This window comes from Halichoeres trimaculatus, unplaced genomic scaffold (genome assembly GCF_033239565.1).
Source record: "Halichoeres trimaculatus isolate MK-OKI-2021-1 unplaced genomic scaffold, fHalTri1.1 fHalTri1_scaffold_23, whole genome shotgun sequence".
Classification (NCBI taxonomy): domain Eukaryota; kingdom Metazoa; phylum Chordata; class Actinopteri; order Labriformes; family Labridae; genus Halichoeres; species Halichoeres trimaculatus.
In genome coordinates this window covers 12,966,070-12,983,198 of record NW_027437201.1, presented here as the reverse complement: position 1 = coordinate 12,983,198, position 17,129 = coordinate 12,966,070, and the positions used below count along the sequence as shown (strand labels likewise).

At 38.8% G+C, this 17,129-nt stretch overlaps 3 protein-coding genes across 4 annotated transcripts; 2 read left to right on the top strand and 1 right to left on the bottom strand.

Moving 5' to 3' along the window:
• Positions 1-4,134: 4,134 nt before the first annotated feature.
• LOC141785421 (uncharacterized) lies at positions 4,135-5,516 on the top strand. 2 transcript variants are annotated; one of them, XM_074663749.1, is made up of 6 exons: positions 4,135-4,340; positions 4,524-4,623; positions 4,776-4,811; positions 5,001-5,054; positions 5,207-5,278; positions 5,378-5,516. In XM_074663749.1, exons 1-6 carry the CDS (start codon positions 4,233-4,235, stop codon positions 5,410-5,412), a joined length of 405 nt encoding a protein of 134 aa, XP_074519850.1. In that variant the 5' UTR covers positions 4,135-4,232; the 3' UTR covers positions 5,413-5,516. The 2 variants fall into 2 exon arrangements, with proteins under 2 accessions (XP_074519850.1, XP_074519849.1); XM_074663748.1 differs by having other exon boundaries at positions 5,207-5,412.
• On the bottom strand, positions 5,132-10,701 carry kat7b (K(lysine) acetyltransferase 7b). Its single transcript, XM_074663747.1, has 14 exons — positions 10,464-10,701; positions 9,546-9,696; positions 9,211-9,459; positions 9,005-9,087; positions 8,731-8,814; positions 8,523-8,621; positions 8,285-8,395; positions 7,700-7,891; positions 7,512-7,601; positions 7,224-7,364; positions 6,825-6,918; positions 6,499-6,645; positions 6,261-6,367; positions 5,132-6,025 (listed from the first exon to the last, which is right to left on the bottom strand). The coding sequence occupies exons 1-14, from the start codon at positions 10,479-10,481 to the stop codon at positions 5,924-5,926; spliced, it is 1,668 nt and encodes a 555-aa protein (XP_074519848.1). The 5' UTR covers positions 10,482-10,701; the 3' UTR covers positions 5,132-5,923.
• An 822-nt stretch (positions 10,702-11,523) lies between these two features.
• On the top strand, positions 11,524-17,014 carry aarsd1 (alanyl-tRNA synthetase domain containing 1). The gene is made up of 17 exons (XM_074663750.1): positions 11,524-11,630; positions 11,753-11,866; positions 11,960-12,026; positions 12,148-12,246; positions 12,406-12,495; positions 12,719-12,781; positions 14,446-14,574; positions 14,682-14,841; positions 14,953-15,010; positions 15,089-15,245; positions 15,380-15,496; positions 15,613-15,743; positions 15,827-15,893; positions 15,992-16,083; positions 16,285-16,339; positions 16,417-16,517; positions 16,607-17,014. Exons 1-17 carry the CDS (start codon positions 11,593-11,595, stop codon positions 16,743-16,745), a joined length of 1,677 nt encoding a protein of 558 aa, XP_074519851.1. The 5' UTR covers positions 11,524-11,592; the 3' UTR covers positions 16,746-17,014.
• Positions 17,015-17,129: the final 115 nt, after the last annotated feature.

The following is a 17,129-nucleotide window of genomic DNA, read 5'->3' as shown; positions in this document are numbered from 1 at the left end:
AAATTGCGAACAGTTCTTGATCTCAAACCAAATTTGTTTCATGTGACCATGATAGAGGAATCATAATTTTCTATTTTCTTGCAGAAATTGGTGCAAAGTTTCACATTCTGAATTTGTTTGCTACAGGTACCTTTTGAGAATTAATTGATCACAAAAAGTAGGTGAGGAATGTTGGTACCACATCTGCATTTAAACAGTTTTTGATTCTGAGAAAAAGTCAAATGTGTAAAACTATTTTATATTCATAAGTTTAAAGTACAGATAAATGACTTGAAGGAAAAGGGCCATTTAAAAAAACTATAAGTAAGTAATTGAGCTTTTTTGATGTAAGAAACACAAATTATGATGTTACAATTTGTGCTATCTTCTTGAACACTGATCCTTACTTTTATTCAATGTTGACTCTGCTGTTAAGAATAAAAAAAAAACTAAAAGGTTTAAAAGATCATTGAATAGGGCAGGAGCAGCACTGTAAAGGCTTCGTATCTCCTTATTGCATCTCTCTTTTGAAATGTCTCTGGAGAAACTCTTTAACATAAACATCTACATTAATGTATTGGCTTCCCTTTCTCTTTTTTCCCTATTCTTGATAGACCAGCTGTATTTAAGCCCACTTTGTCACAAGAATGGACTCATTTGTCAGCGTTAAGATGCACCAGATTGTGTGGAGATATCAGGTCTAACATCGGCCTTAAAGCCGCTCTGTCAGACTAAGAGCTGATGATATCTGCACTCCAGTCTAAACTCACCACAGAGAAGCATGTGTCGGGCTTTTGCTCATCTGATAACACAGCGTCTGTCAACAGGAGCTTATGGCCCTCAGCTTTAACAATGAGGTGTAAAAAAATGGTTCTGTCAGGCAGCGACACCTTGTGTCAGGCTAGAGTGTAGCTAATGCTTTTTCAGAGACAAGACTCACCCCAGAGCAGTAAACTGATGAGGATATCTGGTACAACTCATGAGCAGAACAGAGGGGGAACTTCAGAAACTGCAGGATTTATAAATTTGGAAAATCCAGGAGAGTGAGTTACAGACAGTAACAGTTTGATGATTATTTTTTATGATTTTGTAAAAATGACCAATTCAAGTTACTCACACTGTTGCATAGAAAAAATAGTTTGAAAATCAAGCTTTCACAGAAAACTGAAGGAAGACATCTAAAGAATTTCTATCATAAAAAGCACATGTGGAATGAAAAGACTAAAGACTGTATAAGAAAAGGGTGGAGGCATTTGATTACACCATGGTATGTTGTTCACTATAAAAATGAATCTACACATAAAAAAGGCCAATGGGATTATCCAGGAACAACTGGAACTATAATTTCTTTAGTGTTATACCCATCAAATTTCAAGTTGATTAACTCACTCTGGATAAGAATTTACTGTGTAGTTTAGTTGATGCATTTTTTCTTATTAGACAAAACAAAGACACAGCTACCCCTGGACAATGGCTGAAGGGATGTCGTTATACTGTCATCATTATCTCAGTCAGTTCTTTGCTACTTTTGAACAAGAAAACAACTTATATACAACCACGACAAACAACTACGTTGAAATCCAAAGTAACTCATACTGCATGGACCAGAAGCAGATGCATCAAACTTTTTGGGATGAACAGACAAGACGCCAGCTAGCTGGTAGCTCCAGGCTAACTGTAGCATACATTAGCATGACTCACAACGCACCAAACACACGTATCAAACTTTAAGCTAAAGGCATTACTCACAGTTTCACGCAGCTCCTCTGGGTGTATTATTCCTCTTGACTTCACAGCACTCAGTAAACTCCATAAGCGTTATTTCATTGTGTTGTTAGCATTCTTAATGTTAAAGTTAACCTTCAGTGACCACCGCGACTTTCCACTTTACTCTGTTTTTATTTATAACAGAAACATCGAGGTTCATAGTTAACTACTTTTCACAGACCAGCACACTTTTATTCTTTTCACAACTCAAACTACCAAACCGTATGCTGTGGAGATATTAGGCACGGAACAAACCGACTGTGTACCACGTGATCCAAACAGAGCCAAAACCGGCAGAGGTCAACGGTTCATTGCTGACGTCAAGTGAACGTCGTTACGTTCATGTTAAAAAAAAAATAAAGAAATAAAAAAAAAAAAAAAAACTTAAAGTTGAAAAATAAAATAAATTTAGAGAAATTATATACTTTGAGTTTTCATTTTATCAAAAATAAAAATAAAAACTTAAAAAAAATATTTAATAAGGATGATAATAAAATTAAAATGAAAAGGCTAAAAAGACCAAAAATCAATCTCTTTGACCAAGGAATCAAAGGGATTCATGCAAATCTATTTAGCATCTTTCTCTGACAGAAAACATTATGCTAATTCATTGCGTGACATTAACCAGAATAACCAGAATATCAGGGGTAAGCAGAATCATATTCTGTGTTTTGTTGCCACGCACATCTACAAATACAAGGAATTTGTGATAGCCAGTGCGTCATCTACTTACATAACAACATCTAAATCCAACTAAATCAGTTCCTACATTGAAAAGTGACCAAATGAGTCCAAATGCTGGTGCCTCAACAGTATGCGGTTTGGCCACTCTACGCCTCTAAGTGCTCATTGGCCTGCATGGCTGAACTCGCAACACATTTTTTATGGCAGATAGAGCATAGTGCCACATGAAACAAAACCAAACAAACAATGGCTTCAAGGAAACTGTCTAAGTGCATATAATGATGCTACTGAGTGAAGTTAACTGTATTGTTTTGTCAGCATATATCTGTTTGGCACAGACATTTAGCTGTATGTTTTTGTCTCAAGATTGTACCACTTGTCTTTTAAGGTTTTTTTTTTTGTTTGTTTATTTTGAGCACTAATGTTTTTCAAGAGTCACATATCTGAAGATGAGCAGGATATCTGATGTAACAACTGACTAAAGAACATATCCAAAAAAAAAAAAAAAAAATCTGAACCCTTTCTCTCCGTCACTTGATAGAAATGCAGCGTCCTGTCATTAGCCAGCTCTTTGTGACCGAATCATTTCACATGCAAATTTTTTCTCTGATTCCTTTTGATTCAGCTCTCCATGATAACTGTGGGTCAGCCTGCTTGCACAAGAGGGCTGTTCAGGTGTAATTGCCTTTCAGGCCTAATTGTCCTGGGCCTTTTCTTGCTTTTAGAAGCACCTGTGCATGGATCAAAGCATCGCATGTGTGTGTCAGCTTTGTTTCAAGTGGGTGTCCTCACAGAGCCCAGATTGTCAAGTAATTGCCTCTCCAGTAATTTCTATAGCTGCAGTGTTGGAATAAGAGCTCAGTGTTTATCAAAACAGAGCAAAGTAAGTAAAGAGCATGAAAAGGTTTATCAACAGGATAATTATCTCAGGAGATGAAAAATAAATCATTCTACATCATGTACATTTCATACGCTTTGTACATGCTTTAGGTTACGATAGATGCAACTATTAAACTGTATACTGACATTCATATTTCATCACAGTGTCAACAGCCCTTTTGTTGGAGTTTGGGAAATCATCATTTGACTTCTGGCAGACATAATACAAAGCCCATATGACCTTTGACCTCTTTGTTCTGCTCAATAAACAGAACAAGCAGTGGTTCACAGAGTCAATTGGCTGACTAATAAAGCTCTATCTTCAAAGCAGACAGCAGTTATGTTTGCAAAGCTTGGCTCAAAGACCCAGGACCATGTCCTCGCTCATATCAAAGTAGCATGTGCACATCACAAGGTCACAAATGAATTACAGGGAATCTTTTTAGACCAATACCAGGACAGGTGTCCAATAAAAGTAAAGATGAAAGGTGACTGTCCCAAATGTAAATATTTAAGCTTAAATATTATTGAGCATGTCAGTTTTTCTCTGATTTAATTCTGCAATTACATATTCATATGAGATCCTGGCTCACCAACAACAGCTCAAGAAAAAAAACAATTAAATATTGCAACATTTAATCTTTTTTCCAGTTTATTTTTCATTTTAAGCAGCTGTTAAAAAAAGACCAAGGTAAGTTTTCCTGGAGGTTTTTGAATGCTATGGAAGCATGTGCATAATCACGCACAAGGGGGAGGGGTCTGTTCGCACAGGATATAAACGTATAAATGCACCCTGGGATCAGAAAGGGTAGACAGGACAAACCGAAGCAGCAGGGGTTCATTTTATACTGTCTTTTTTAAACATTTCTCAGCTTCATCTATTTTAAAAAAAAGTAACTGAAGTATTTTTGTGTAGCAGAGAGATGGATAACTGGAAGCTGCATCTGGTTGTTGTGACTTTTTGTGCTCTGGTGCAAACTTATCAGGCTTCTTCTGTAGACGAGGAGAGGGGGTTGTCTGAAGACTGGCAGGTAAGAATGAGTTTGAATCAAGCATTTGTAAGGACAACTTTTTAAAATTCCTATTAGAGGGGAATGAATTATGATGGGATTACAACCAGTATAAATACAATGTAACTTAATTAATGTGTTTCAAGTTAAACAGCAGTGAGATAATGGTTGTTAAATACTATTTTTTAATTTCTTGTCTGTTAGGACGAGTCAGCAGACACTGGTCTGACCCACCCGATGGCCGGTCTGATGAAAAGAGCTAAAGCCCTCCGCTTCTACGGACTAATGGGGAAACGTTCAGGAGGTCTCAAGACTCATTTTTATATCTACAATAAATTAATAACCTTTTTTTAAAAGAGTAATTTAAATCTGAATTTCTACAATTATTGTTCTGTATACACTTAATTTTAATTTGGCTGTTTGGGAATTATAAACAGTTTTTTTCTCCTTTCATAGGTGAAAAGAAAAGTGAACAGATGAAGATGAACAGACGTGAGTAGCTTGATGCTCTTTTTGAATTAATAACGAGACAGCCTGGAAAACATTTGTTTCCATTCTATTGTAATACTCCATTAAACTCCCAACAACCCAAGACAGTGAATAAACAAAAAAGGGATTCTGCGTTCTACACCACGTATACAAATGTACTTCTCATTGTGAGCATCTTCTTTTCATTTGTAGGAAATAAAGGAGAAATGTTTGTGGGCCTAATGGGAAGAAGCATCTCCAGCGACAGTAAGCACATAAAACAACTAATGTCAAAATATCAAGGCAGCTTTATTGATATTAAAAATATCAAATTGCTAATACACATTAAACATCTATGATTAAAAGTAAAAAGTAAATTCAGTCGTATGTTGAGCTCAGATTTTGTCTGCTTTTTGCAGAAGTTTTAACCAGAGTATTTGGGTCTGCAACAACCACTGCACCTGATGTTCTGGAGAAACCACACGAGCAAGGTGAGATTGTATCGGTACAAAAACCTGAGGTTGTTTTATTCCTACGTAGACTTCTACAGTGGTATCGTCTTTTCTCATTTATGCACCATTGTTTGGCAGGTTCATCGGAGGAATGGATTCAACTCCTGTATTGATGGAGCTGGAAAAAAGTACATTATTCTTTTCATCTATACAATTCAACACCAACCAAAGACGTCACCATACATCGTTTCTCAGATTACACTCAGCTTACATTTTCATTTCATGCTAACAGTTATCTGATTAATACAAAAACTAACAGCCTGTAATGCTGCCAAATGTAGGTATGGGATTTTTTTTTTGCATGAGAAAAGCAAAACATTCATGTCATCCACCACACTGGACCATTTATCATTGAACATTCAGAGCTGAGGAGAAGCAGTTTTAAAAAAAAAAGAGGACAAGGAAGTCTCTGAACTCATCAGATTTGTAACAGGAGACTAAAATATAAACAAGGGTAAGATACAAAAGTAAAAAAAAAACTGTGCTGAGACACAAAAAGAGAAAAGGAAAAACATGGAGGAAAGAAAGCGAAAGAGCACTCGTCTTTATTGACAGTTTGTGAGTCGAGGCTACTTGTGGCTGGTGAGGCTGGAGGTGAGTTCAGTAGCCTGAGGATCTTCGTGCTCATGTCCCTTTAGGAGGGGTCCACTTCAGTGAGCTCGGGTCAATGGTTTTGTTGCTGTTGCCTCGCTTGATCTCCTTCGCTTTCCACTCATCAATCAGGTCCTAGGAGGGAGGAAAACACAGATGCTCTGTTATCAGGGTTCATGAAATAAAACAGCTTATAGTGTGAAATTAAAAAAGATATTATTTACAGTTATGGAAATTTTCTGTCACAAAAAAAACAGCTCATGTATTTTATTTTTGTCTTTCTGAAATGACAACCCCACAAAATCAGCTGTACCTCCAGCATGTTGCTGCATGTATTTCAAAAAAAGATGCATTATCGGCAAAACCTCACCTGTCGCTTTAACACCAGGTGCTTTCCCTTCCAATACTTCAACATCTGAAGAGACTGCAGGGTGCTCACAATGTCCACCGGATTGACAGCTGTCTCCTGACTGATCTCTGTGTAACAAATATCACCACAGTTAAAGTCTTTCTCACTGTATATTTATCATGTGTACGTCATTTGTTCCTGAAACCCCTTTGTGTGTTAATAAACATGTCTGCATCAAAAACTGTGGGATTCATTTTACCTTTGATGGAGATCTCTTTGCCTTGGAAATTGTACATGTATCTGAGTAACACTTCCTTCCAGTAACTACGGTAGCTGATGAGGCCCAGGTCAGACAGTGGCCTCTCTGGTGAGCCCACCTTCTCCTCCACTTTGGACAGCAAGTAACCTTAAACAAGCGAAGAGAAATTCAGCAACTGGAAAACAACCCTCCTACTAAAGTGCAAAACATTTTAGTTTTAAACTTTTGTTGAGCATGAAAGTTGAATATTCTGATCTATGTGAAGTTTTACTGTGTTTGAAACAGATATAAATGGACAGGATAAGACAAGTGAAACATGCACGTACTGAAGTCAATCAGCATCTTCCCAAAGCCTTGCCTCATGTACTGCGGCATCGTCAGGATACAGGACACGTTGTAGTTGAGGAAAGAGTTTTTCTCCTTCAAATAATAAAAAGAGAGATACGTTACAGTGACTTCTGTACAGAAACCAAAATTTTTCATCTTTTACAACTTCCACACTGAGCACTACATTGTTCGAATCTGCAATTTTCCTCCACAAAATACTTTAAATGTATTACTTTTTAATTGGGGACCATGATTTTTAGAATGCATTCACATCTTTCTACTACAGCTACACTTTATATCTTATTCATGTGCCTTGTTTTTTTTTACTTTTGTGTGCAATACATAAGTGAGGTCACTGAACGGGCATACCGTCAATCCAAACAGTTGTCTTTGTTTACCTTGGAGAAGTATCCCACTAAATGGCAGCCCGTGTTGTCGGCCTCAGTCATGACGTAAAAAAGAAAAGGCTCCACATCGTAATAGAGAGTTTTGTGGTCCAAGAAGAGCTTGGCCAGTAAACACAGGTTCTGGCAGTAGATCTGGGGATCAAACAGCAGACACTCCCTTCATTATGGTTTGCTTGAAAATAGGACGTCACTGACATGTTTGCTTTAGTGGCCTGGATGCAGCCCATCTACCAATATTTGCAAAGACTTGAGCAAAGAAACTAATGAGAGTCTGCTTACCTTATTCTTTTTGCCGTCGACTTCAAACACAGATATGGCTCCTTTCCTGTACACCTCATCTCCTGGAGGATGCTTCCACACACACTTGGCCTGAATCAGACGCACGTTGTCATCACACATTTTCCTCATGAAAATACATATAGGTATTCAAAAATAAGGTGTATGAAAGATTTCATTCTGTCTCTCACCATGTGTCTTCTGAGAATAGTCTGACTCTTCATGTACTTGAGGCAGAACTCGCAAACATAAAGACGACCCAAACGTGCGTACTCCTCTGGATACGGTGAGTGGTACCAGGTGTCCAGCTCGTACCGACCAAACAGGATGGTCTTGATCATGTTGCTGCCTTCAGTGATCTGACCCTGGATACGCAGTTTCTCCTACCAGAAGGAAAACATCATGTTGGGTTTGTATCAGATATATGCTTTAAAACAACCTGTTGATGGCCTAGTATTTTATCTGACATTTCTACCATTTTTAACAAATTAAAGAATAAGATCCATTTAATTAACAAATGGTGTAAGCACAAAGCATAACAAGTGTAGTGTTAGTTGTAGCAGTAGTACTGCTAAACTCATATTCATTTCAACTTTTTGTGCAATATCACATTTTTTTAGAAGCAGTACACCAAACAAATGTTACACCAATTGACATTTATCAGTTTTACCAACTGACCACGACTATCACCCAGATATTAACTGTACTACAACAATTAATTTAAAAATCTAAATACAGACAGAGGTACATAAATGGAGACTTCAACAGTTCATTACCAGATCTTCAGATGCTCGGGCCTGGGCCTTCCTGAAAAGCTCCAGGTCGTAGTCGCTGGTGATGTTCTCCAGCAGAGGCTCTCTGGTATTGCCGTGTGTTTGACGATGCTCCTGAACAAAACAATAATAAAAAAAGAACTATATTATAGATTATTATTTTATTTATAAATAAAAATGATATATAGCCCAACTATTAAACCATTAGAGTCACAGCAGTAGCAAGTGAGCAGTGATGTACCATGTGTTTTTCTTTCTGCTCCTTCTGCAGGCCAGAGTTTCTTCCTTTTCTCAGCTCAGCCACCTGCTCTTTGTACCTGCTCTGTTTTGATGTTGGCGTCTGGAATACAGAAAGAAATACATTCATATTGATCTAAAACTTGTATATCAATTCATCCAGTTTTAACACATAAGATGAGCAGAAACTTTGCAACAATTCTTTGGTCTACCTGGTTCCGAGTTGCATGGCGCGAATTGCTCTCCTCCTGTGTCTTCACCTCCTCTTCTTGTTTCTCTCGGCTGACAGCTTTGACCTTAAACGAAGGGGAATGAAAGAGTTACAGTGTGTACACACCAGTTTTCTAACTGAGCTAACCTTGCAAACACAAACACTTGATAAACAACAGAGCTTATATCTTATAATGTTACATAAAAACAACCAACAACTCAAAGCTGGGCATGAATCAGTATCATTAATAAATAGTTGGGTTTTCATGAAACTACCTTGCACTCATCAGCAGACAGATTGTGGTAAAGAGGGCAGCCTGACACAGCAAAATGTCGCTCATGTTTGCCTGTAAGGTGACCTGCGATAAAGTTGGAGAAAAAGGTCAATTGTCCCTGTAAACTCAGAAAAATACAGGATGTCTGAGGATGAAAGATTTATTCCATCATATCGAAAAAGAACACAAGAAGAGCAGAGATGTTACCGAGGGAGTTGCACCCTGGGGTGGGGCATTTCATGTTGAAGTTGTAGGTCTCGTGACAGCGGCGGCGTTTAGGACGATTGGACTGGTCCTTATCAGAGTCTCTGCTGGTTTGATCTTTGGCCTGGCTCTCATCGTGGGAGGCGTTTGGGCTGGAGATGTCCAGCTCTGATTCAGAGGAAGGAGCGTTTCCTGTGGGCGTCAGTGGTGGAGATTCATCGTGGTCGACACCTCGCTTCAAGTCTGGAGTGTCTAAAGCAACAGGAGTATGTTTAAAAACCTGAAATGAAATATATTGGGATTCTTTTAAATATTAAATAAAAGATATGTTGCCTCACCCTGAGAGCTTTGGCTAAGGCGAGTTGAGGCTCTGGTGAGGCGCTGTCTTTTGGGCATGTGTCCATCACTTTCTGAACTGTTGGTTTGTTCTCTTTCAGCAGAGGAGTCAGAGTCCTCAGTTCCATCTGACCCACTCCCAACCATGTGTCTCTATCAGGGGACAAAGAAGCACAATTAAAGACTCTCAAATTCTTGAGCTCATGGAAAAAAAATCCTAAGCACTTGGCAACCAGACAGGACACCAGTAGTTTTACAAAGCACAATCAAACAGGTTAGCATGCTAGGAAGTTGATGTATGACCCTCAAGCAGCAAGCACATATCGTAAATAACATGTTGTTGTGTGAGAGGAGCGGTTAAGGTTTGCCTTTCGCAGTTAAGTCAGCTAACCCTGGTATTATGCCTCCGAATGAAACCACAGACAGCTGATAGCTCCTGTTAGCTTTAAGTCAAACGGCTAGGCTATCGTCAGGAGATACGGGTTGTTCTAAACAACAGTCACCGTTTGGTACAGCAGAAAACACAACAATACAAACACCATATGGTTGCTTCCACCCAATATAGCAGTTTTGCCGTTGAGCACTTTGGCAGCCTGTTATTATTGTTAGCTTAGCCTCCCTTGTTAGCTAATCTGACCCCATTCTTACGGCTAACTGACTAAGTCACCAAACTTCATAATAGTATCTTGCAGTTTTACGCAGAGCGCCATTTATCTCCCGTCTACTTGTATCTGATTTTCATATTTTTACATACAGCAGATAATTGTGGTGTTGTGGTGTATTCGGCATGCACATTACCCACGTACTTATTTAAGTTTAAATACAATTTAAGATTTAATAAAGCTACTCGTTACCCTCACAGTCTTATCGTTGCTAACTTAGCTACCGTTACCCTCTTAGCGACCTACATTGGTTCTTACCTGTCTTCTACGAGGCATTTTCTCCTTGATCAGCGGTACTTCTTAGGAATGTAATATAGCGGGTTAAAATATTCCTTTGACATCAACAAAAAAGATGTAACATAAACTAATTATTGACTGATTTCAGGGTGAAGTTTGTGTATGTTCAGAGCGTTGCTTGGGTCTCGCGCGCCACATTCCCTGCAAGGACAGAGCAGAGTATTGCATTTCCGGTGGGGAAAAAATGTGGCCAACCAACAGGGGGCGACAGAGTGCCGCATCAAGGAACCCAAGGATAGATAGAGTTGATTTAAAGAAATTGTTAAAAATACTTTTTACCTTTTTGTAACGACGCCAACAGCAGTAAAAGTTTTAAAACTAAATTAAAATCTTATCTAAGTATTTTTTTTTTCGAAAAAACAAACAAACAAACAAACAAACAAACCCAAAACAGTGGCAAAGTACCTAGACTACTCACTTTTTTTTAAAGGTTCGGCACTACTTGGACTCAAAAGCAGACTTTAATTGCTCGCTCAAGAATTGAAGTAAGTCACTTTTTTAATTCGCTTTTAAACAGCGAGCTAGAAATATATAGAAAAAACTATTTTGTGGGACTTTGAGTTTAGTTTTGTTACATGTTACTTGTTTAATTCTACTTTCTTTTGATATTCCATGTGTGAGTTTTAACATTTCATTTATTTCAGGGTTTTTTTTTTATAACCTCTAAATTTGTGTCCCATATTATCACCACTTTTAAAAAAGCTAGCATTGTAAAAACTTGGAAAGGAAAAATGCAAAACCTGGAAAACGAAAAAGTGAAACAACAGTTACTACATCCATGTTTTCACGTTTTAATCTTATCTTGTGTTCCACCAGGGTAAGGTACCTTCCCCCTCTTGGCACCCAGGAGGGGGAAGTGTCGGGGACCCCAGTAAATGCATCTGTTTTCTGGAGAGTTCCACTGACACACTATTAACAGCAGGGGAAAGGGTTGTGGCAGGCAAAGCCCCCAGCAGCTGATACCAACTGCTCTATATATAGCCTCCTGGGCCTGCACACCGCCAGAGCACAAACCACGACCCAAGGAGACACATGGTTCTAGCCATCTGCTAGTCAAAGAAAATAAAAGCACTTTACTAAAACTGTAAGAATGTCTAACAAGACCAAAATTGTCAGGCCAGAGGAGAGGTAAGTAACAGACGCATGAGTGTGTGTCCACTGAAAATCCTTTTGTGAAAAATGTCTTATCTTAAAAAATGCAACAGATGATAGTGCACCAGATTTGAAAATGAATCTTTGTTTTCCAACAGTCAACCAGCACGAGCAATTTGGTTTGACAGAAGAAAATATGTCACCGTTAACTTTCTGGTTCAGAAACCTCGAGATGTGAAGGTGGATATTCAGACAGACAAGATGATTTTATGGTGAATTTAAAACTCAGTTTGCACGTCTAAACTTCATTTGCATATTGTCAGTATTTTTTTGGTGCTGACGTCTCTCTCCTGTCTTTCTGACAGCTGCAAAAATGACACCCATGATGTTTTCTATAATGAGCTGCACTTCTACGACAAAGTTCTGATCCATGTAGGTACTACATTTCCAGAGACATGAATGACAATGAAGGCTTATTGATGTGAGAGTGATTAAATGGACAGTCTGAGTTTTGAATGTAGGTGTGTCTTTGTCCTCTTCATACTTCAAAAAGGACTCCAGAGAGAGGGTGTATGACCGCACTATCAATGTTTTGCTGAGGAAAGTGAAGCCGGATTATGCGTGGCCTCGCCTGCAGAAGGATGAAGCTAGGGTAAGTTAAACACAGCATGTGTGTCAAGATCAGCCATGTTGTTATTCTTCACACATTTTATAAGCCTTTCTTCTAAATCAAAGGAAATATGAGGTCACTGTATGTGGCTAAAAACTATCTTTAATGTGTACTTAAAGTTGTTTCTCTGCCTTTTTGCAGCCCAGTTGGATTTCAGTAGACTTTGATAACTGGAGGGACTGGGAGCATGAAGAAGACGAGGGAAAGGAAGAGTTTGACAGATATGCTGATGTAAGTGCAACAGTGTGTTTGTCCCTTACCCTCCTCCTGAAGTCCTGGAGCCTGAGTAACATTTACTCTTTAGCATTTACATCGTATTGTTTGTAATCAAGCAGATGTGTATGCATAAATATATATGTGTGTGTGTGTGTGTGTGTGTGTGTGTGTGTGTGTGTGTGTGTGTGTGTGTGTGTGTGTGTGTGTGTGTGTGTCAAAATTTGGTTTGACTTTCCAGATGATCCTGGAAATGTCTAACAGTAACAAAGGAGCAGCACCAGATATGGGAGATCTCAGTGATGTAAGTACAGATGGCTTTAAAAATATGACATTTATGAACAATTAGGGAAATTTGTGTACAAATTATGGTAGTGGAAAGTACAACTACAAAACAAAAAAAAGTTAAATTTGTTGTCTTCCCTCTTCTTGACAGTCTGACTGAAACTCAGAGCACCCTCCCTCCTGTTTGAAACCACCATAAATCCTCAATTTCACTGGATTCTCATCTTGACACCATGATTTCTGAAGTTTTTATGTTTTTGCTTAAAATTTAAGATGCTGTTGTTTTAAATAATATGTTTATATGTGTGATGTTTTCTATGGGGATATTTCTTTCAATACACTGTCAATCTTAATAAAATGAATTTTAACAAGCATTGTTCATATGTTGTTTTTTTTTATATTGTGTGGAGTGTCCCATAAACAGAGGTTTTGTACTTAATAATGAACTGTGTACTACAACCTATAGTGATATTATTGTAACCATACTCCTGTATGATTGCTTTTCTCTATTACGCCAGGAGATGGCAGAAATGAGGCACAGGACTAGTTTTAACAAACGGTAGATCCTTGTCTGTAAACTATGTAAAACTATATCCAGTACTTTATCTACTTATGCAATTTAAATACCACATTGTATTTCCATGCCTGCATTATCTTTGTTTTATGATGTGCTTGGCCATTATCACCACACGCTATCACTAGTAGGAATCAGCCGAAGTCTATAGAGCGAGGTTTGGACTGCATTGCTTACCGTAGCAGGCTGTCAACCTTCCCTCACATGTATTACATAAAACAGTGTTGGGTCGAGTTTTTTCCCCTCTAACACTCCAAAATGGCTTTTCAGTGCCAGCGAGACTGCTACATGAAAGAGGTATGAATACATTTCAGACGTTTCTTGACTATGGATCAGTTAAACTGCATAAATAGACATAGATCGAGGAGATGATATTCATTCTCTGCAGAAGTAGCTAGCATGTGTGCTAACTGCAGTAATAAAACCTTTTACAATCAATGGGTGAACGAGCTATTTACAGACTGTTACTACTTTATTAAGGTCAGTGTGCATTTGCTTTGTTTAGGGGTTTGCAAAAATTGTGACCAAGAAATAGCAAACTTGACCAATGTTAACCTGTAATCACTCAGTAATGCTGACATCTCAAGCTCACTATAACAAAAAACTGTTTTGAATTTTAGTGACGCGGTTATGAAAATGCCTTTATCGGAGATATATGAGCTGCTGTAAGTGTCTGTGTGCAAAGTAGGATTTTTCAGTTTTGATATACGGTTTTATATGCAAGTTAAGCTCCTGTTTGGAGTTTTTATCTTTAAACCTTAATATAAAGTGACATCTCCCTATGATCTACATAAGCAAAAAGACCACTAGCAAAGACGCTGACAGCTTTTATAAAGTATTTTTTAGTGCCATAACTACTTAAGGGAGTAGGTGTCAGACAAGATGATTTATAGTAAAGTGTAGAAAACCTCATAATTACTGTCCTCACAGTAACTGTTTACACTGAGTTATATATTTGACTATTAAAAGGCCTCTGCATGGCTATTGGACATGTACAGGTGAAAGATTTCAGGTATCTTTGTCTCTGCATGGGGTGCCAAAATCAATCAAACATAATTTTCTAAACAGGAGCTGAAATGATTGTTTCTATTTCATGATGTTCCTTTTAGTTCGTCACCTCTGTGATGTCCTGCTGCCCATCTGAGCTCAAACAAGAAGTCAACGGAAAGAAGGAAACCCTGAAAGGCTTCAATGTCAAGCTTCAAGACACCATCCTTTTCCCTGAGGGAGGCGGACAGGTACGCTTCTTTTTTTTATTTTATTTTATTTTTTTCATGTGTACTTGTTTCAGTAGTGATGTTTTCAGATCAGAGCAGTAACACAATGCTTTGTTTTTTTCTTTCAGCCAGATGATCATGGTCTGATTGGGGACGTCCCAGTACTGAGGGTGACCAGGCAGGGGCCTGATGCTGTGCACTTTGTAAGCTCACCTCTGGAGGTGGGTCAGGAGGTGCAAGTTAAGGTGGACTGGGAGAGGAGGTTTGACCACATGCAGCAACACTCAGGTGAGCAACACGGACCAACAAAGAGTAATGCTCTATAAACCCACAATGAACTACCATCTTGATATTTATTCCTGACTTCATCAAAACTGTTTTTTTGTCTTTTACTCATAGGTCAACATTTGATCACAGCTCTCGCAGATACATTTTTTGGATATAAGACCACATCCTGGTACATTTACACACCATCACAAAATCAGACTAATTTAGCTGAAAACTAAAACTTAAGGCTGCTTGTTTTTCACTCCAGGGACCTGGGGCGTCAGAGGAGTACTATCGAGCTGGACACTACCTGTGTAAAGCCTGCTCAGCTCAAAACCCTGGAGGAGGCAGTTAATGAAAAGATCAGAGCTCACGTTCCTGTTAACGTACAGCTTCTCGCTATAGACGACCCTGCTGTAGAAAAGGTAAACGATCTTCTTACTGTGAGAACAGTGACCTAAATATTAAAAGTTTAGGATGAATGTGCCGATTACGAAAAAAATCGGATTATTAGTAAAAATTAAAAGTCATGTTTCTACTGTTTCTGTGTGTGAGCCAGGTAAGGAGTCGAGGGCTGCCAGACGATCATGCTGGTCCCATTCGGATCATTGACATCGAAGGTGTAGATGCCAACATGTGCTGTGGAACCCATGTCTCCAACCTCAGCCACCTGCAGGTTGAAGTGCATCACATGACCTAACACATTTCCATATGTCATGCAAATATTACGCATACATACACTTTCTCTGATTATAAACTAAAAGGTTTAAATGTCTCTTGTCTGAATTTCAGGTGATAAAGCTTCTGGGAACTGAAAAAGGCAAGAAAAACAAAACCAACCTGATCTTCTTGGCAGGTAACAGGGTGTTGAAGTATGCTGAAAAAAGCTACAGCACAGAGCGATCCCTGGTGTCTCTTTTGAAGTAAGGTTACAGCCTGAGTGATCATTAATCTGAGTGAAACTCTACAGAGAATTAGGTTTGATAATTCTGTCATCGTTTAACAGGACTGGGCCTGATGAGCATGTGGAGGCGGTTGACAAGCTGCAGAAATCTGTGAAGCTACTCCAGAAAGTAAGACGCTGTGGATTTAAAAAAGTATTTTCTGCATCATTGCCTGTAACTTGTAATGCATAGATAAACTCTGACCATTGTGAAAATGTTGTGTGTAGACTAACCTGAGCCTGCTGCGAGACATGGCTGTGCTCATTGCTCAGAACTTCAAGAACAACCCACAGAGAGGAAACTTCTTCAGCTATCACAAGTAACACACCTAAGTACACCACCACCAGCAGTACAGTCACTAGTTTCCTGACAGTGTGAACAAAAACTCAAGGTGTAGCGTCTTTGTTAAAGCAGAGTTAATGGATGAGCAGCTGATCTGAGTGGCGTGGGTAACCATAATGTTGACTGACAGGTGAAGATGATATCCCATGTGTATGACCGTCTCTTTTTCTATCCACAGAAAGGAGGGTGACAATGAGTTCATGAATATCATTGCCAATGAAATAAACGCTGAGGTAAGATTAAAAAAATCAAATAACTTATTTTTCTGCATGAGCATTTCATTTTTTGTGTTAAATTTGGTTCATTTCAGTCTCAGGAAACGCTGGTCTTCCTGACTGTCGGAGAGGAAAAGGGACCTGGTTTGTTTCTGCTGGCTGGACCGAGCGGACCGGTGTCAGACATGGGACCACGGTGAGGAAACATACTTCACGCTACCTTCAGATTGTACTTGGAAAAACTTCCACTCATATTGTTACCGTTTGTCTTTTTGTGCTCTGCAGCGTGCTGGAGATGCTCCAAGGGAAGGGGGCTGGAAAAAACGGACGTTTCCAAGGCAAGGCCAACAGCCTGGCACGGAGAGGAGAGGTGGAGGATTTCCTTCAGCAGCAGTGCAAACATCACACCTCAGAGGAGGAATAAACCAGCAGTGACTGAATAAAAACACTTTGTTTAGATGATGGGGAACAAGCAAGTTCATATTTTGCTGAACACTATGGGGTAGGTCGTATAATTTATGAGACACTGTAAATAATTTGGTGTTCTGTACAACATGATGTACATATCTGAATGTGAAATATCCTGTACTGTTTTTATTCAACTAAAACCTCATCCGTTCAAGCTCAGTTTAGTGATTCAGTGTTTTCCATTCACCGTCCAACTCACACACACTGTTCTCTATACAATGACACACGTTGGGTATTGAGTGAAAGAGACACATTCTTGACACTGGTGAGTAAAAAGTTCAAACTACTCTAGCTCTACTAAATGATTTTTCTCAACAAATCTTTAAAAGTTTCAATATAT

What these genes read in the sequence shown, in the direction of transcription:
- LOC141785421 (XM_074663748.1), top strand. Translation starts at nt 4,233, where the DNA reads ATGGATAACTGGAAGCTGCATCTGGTTGTTGTGACTTTTTGTGCTCTG. An exon ending in GGTTGTCTGAAGACTGGCAG is followed by an intron (nt 4,341 to 4,523) that starts GTAAGAATGAGT and finishes CTTGTCTGTTAG; the next exon opens with GACGAGTCAGCAGACACTGG. An exon ending in ACAGATGAAGATGAACAGAC is followed by an intron (nt 4,812 to 5,000) that starts GTGAGTAGCTTG and finishes TTTCATTTGTAG; the next exon opens with GAAATAAAGGAGAAATGTTT.
- kat7b (XM_074663747.1), bottom strand. An exon ending in TGTCTGCTGATGAGTGCAAG is followed by an intron (nt 8,815 to 9,004) that starts GTAGTTTCATGA and finishes CCTTCGTTTAAG; the next exon opens with GTCAAAGCTGTCAGCCGAGA. An exon ending in CTATTCTCAGAAGACACATG is followed by an intron (nt 7,602 to 7,699) that starts GTGAGAGACAGA and finishes CGTCTGATTCAG; the next exon opens with GCCAAGTGTGTGTGGAAGCA.
- aarsd1 (XM_074663750.1), top strand. Translation starts at nt 11,593, where the DNA reads ATGTCTAACAAGACCAAAATTGTCAGGCCAGAGGAGAG. An exon ending in ATTGTCAGGCCAGAGGAGAG is followed by an intron (nt 11,631 to 11,752) that starts GTAAGTAACAGA and finishes GTTTTCCAACAG; the next exon opens with TCAACCAGCACGAGCAATTT. An exon ending in CTGTGAAGCTACTCCAGAAA is followed by an intron (nt 15,894 to 15,991) that starts GTAAGACGCTGT and finishes TGTTGTGTGTAG; the next exon opens with ACTAACCTGAGCCTGCTGCG.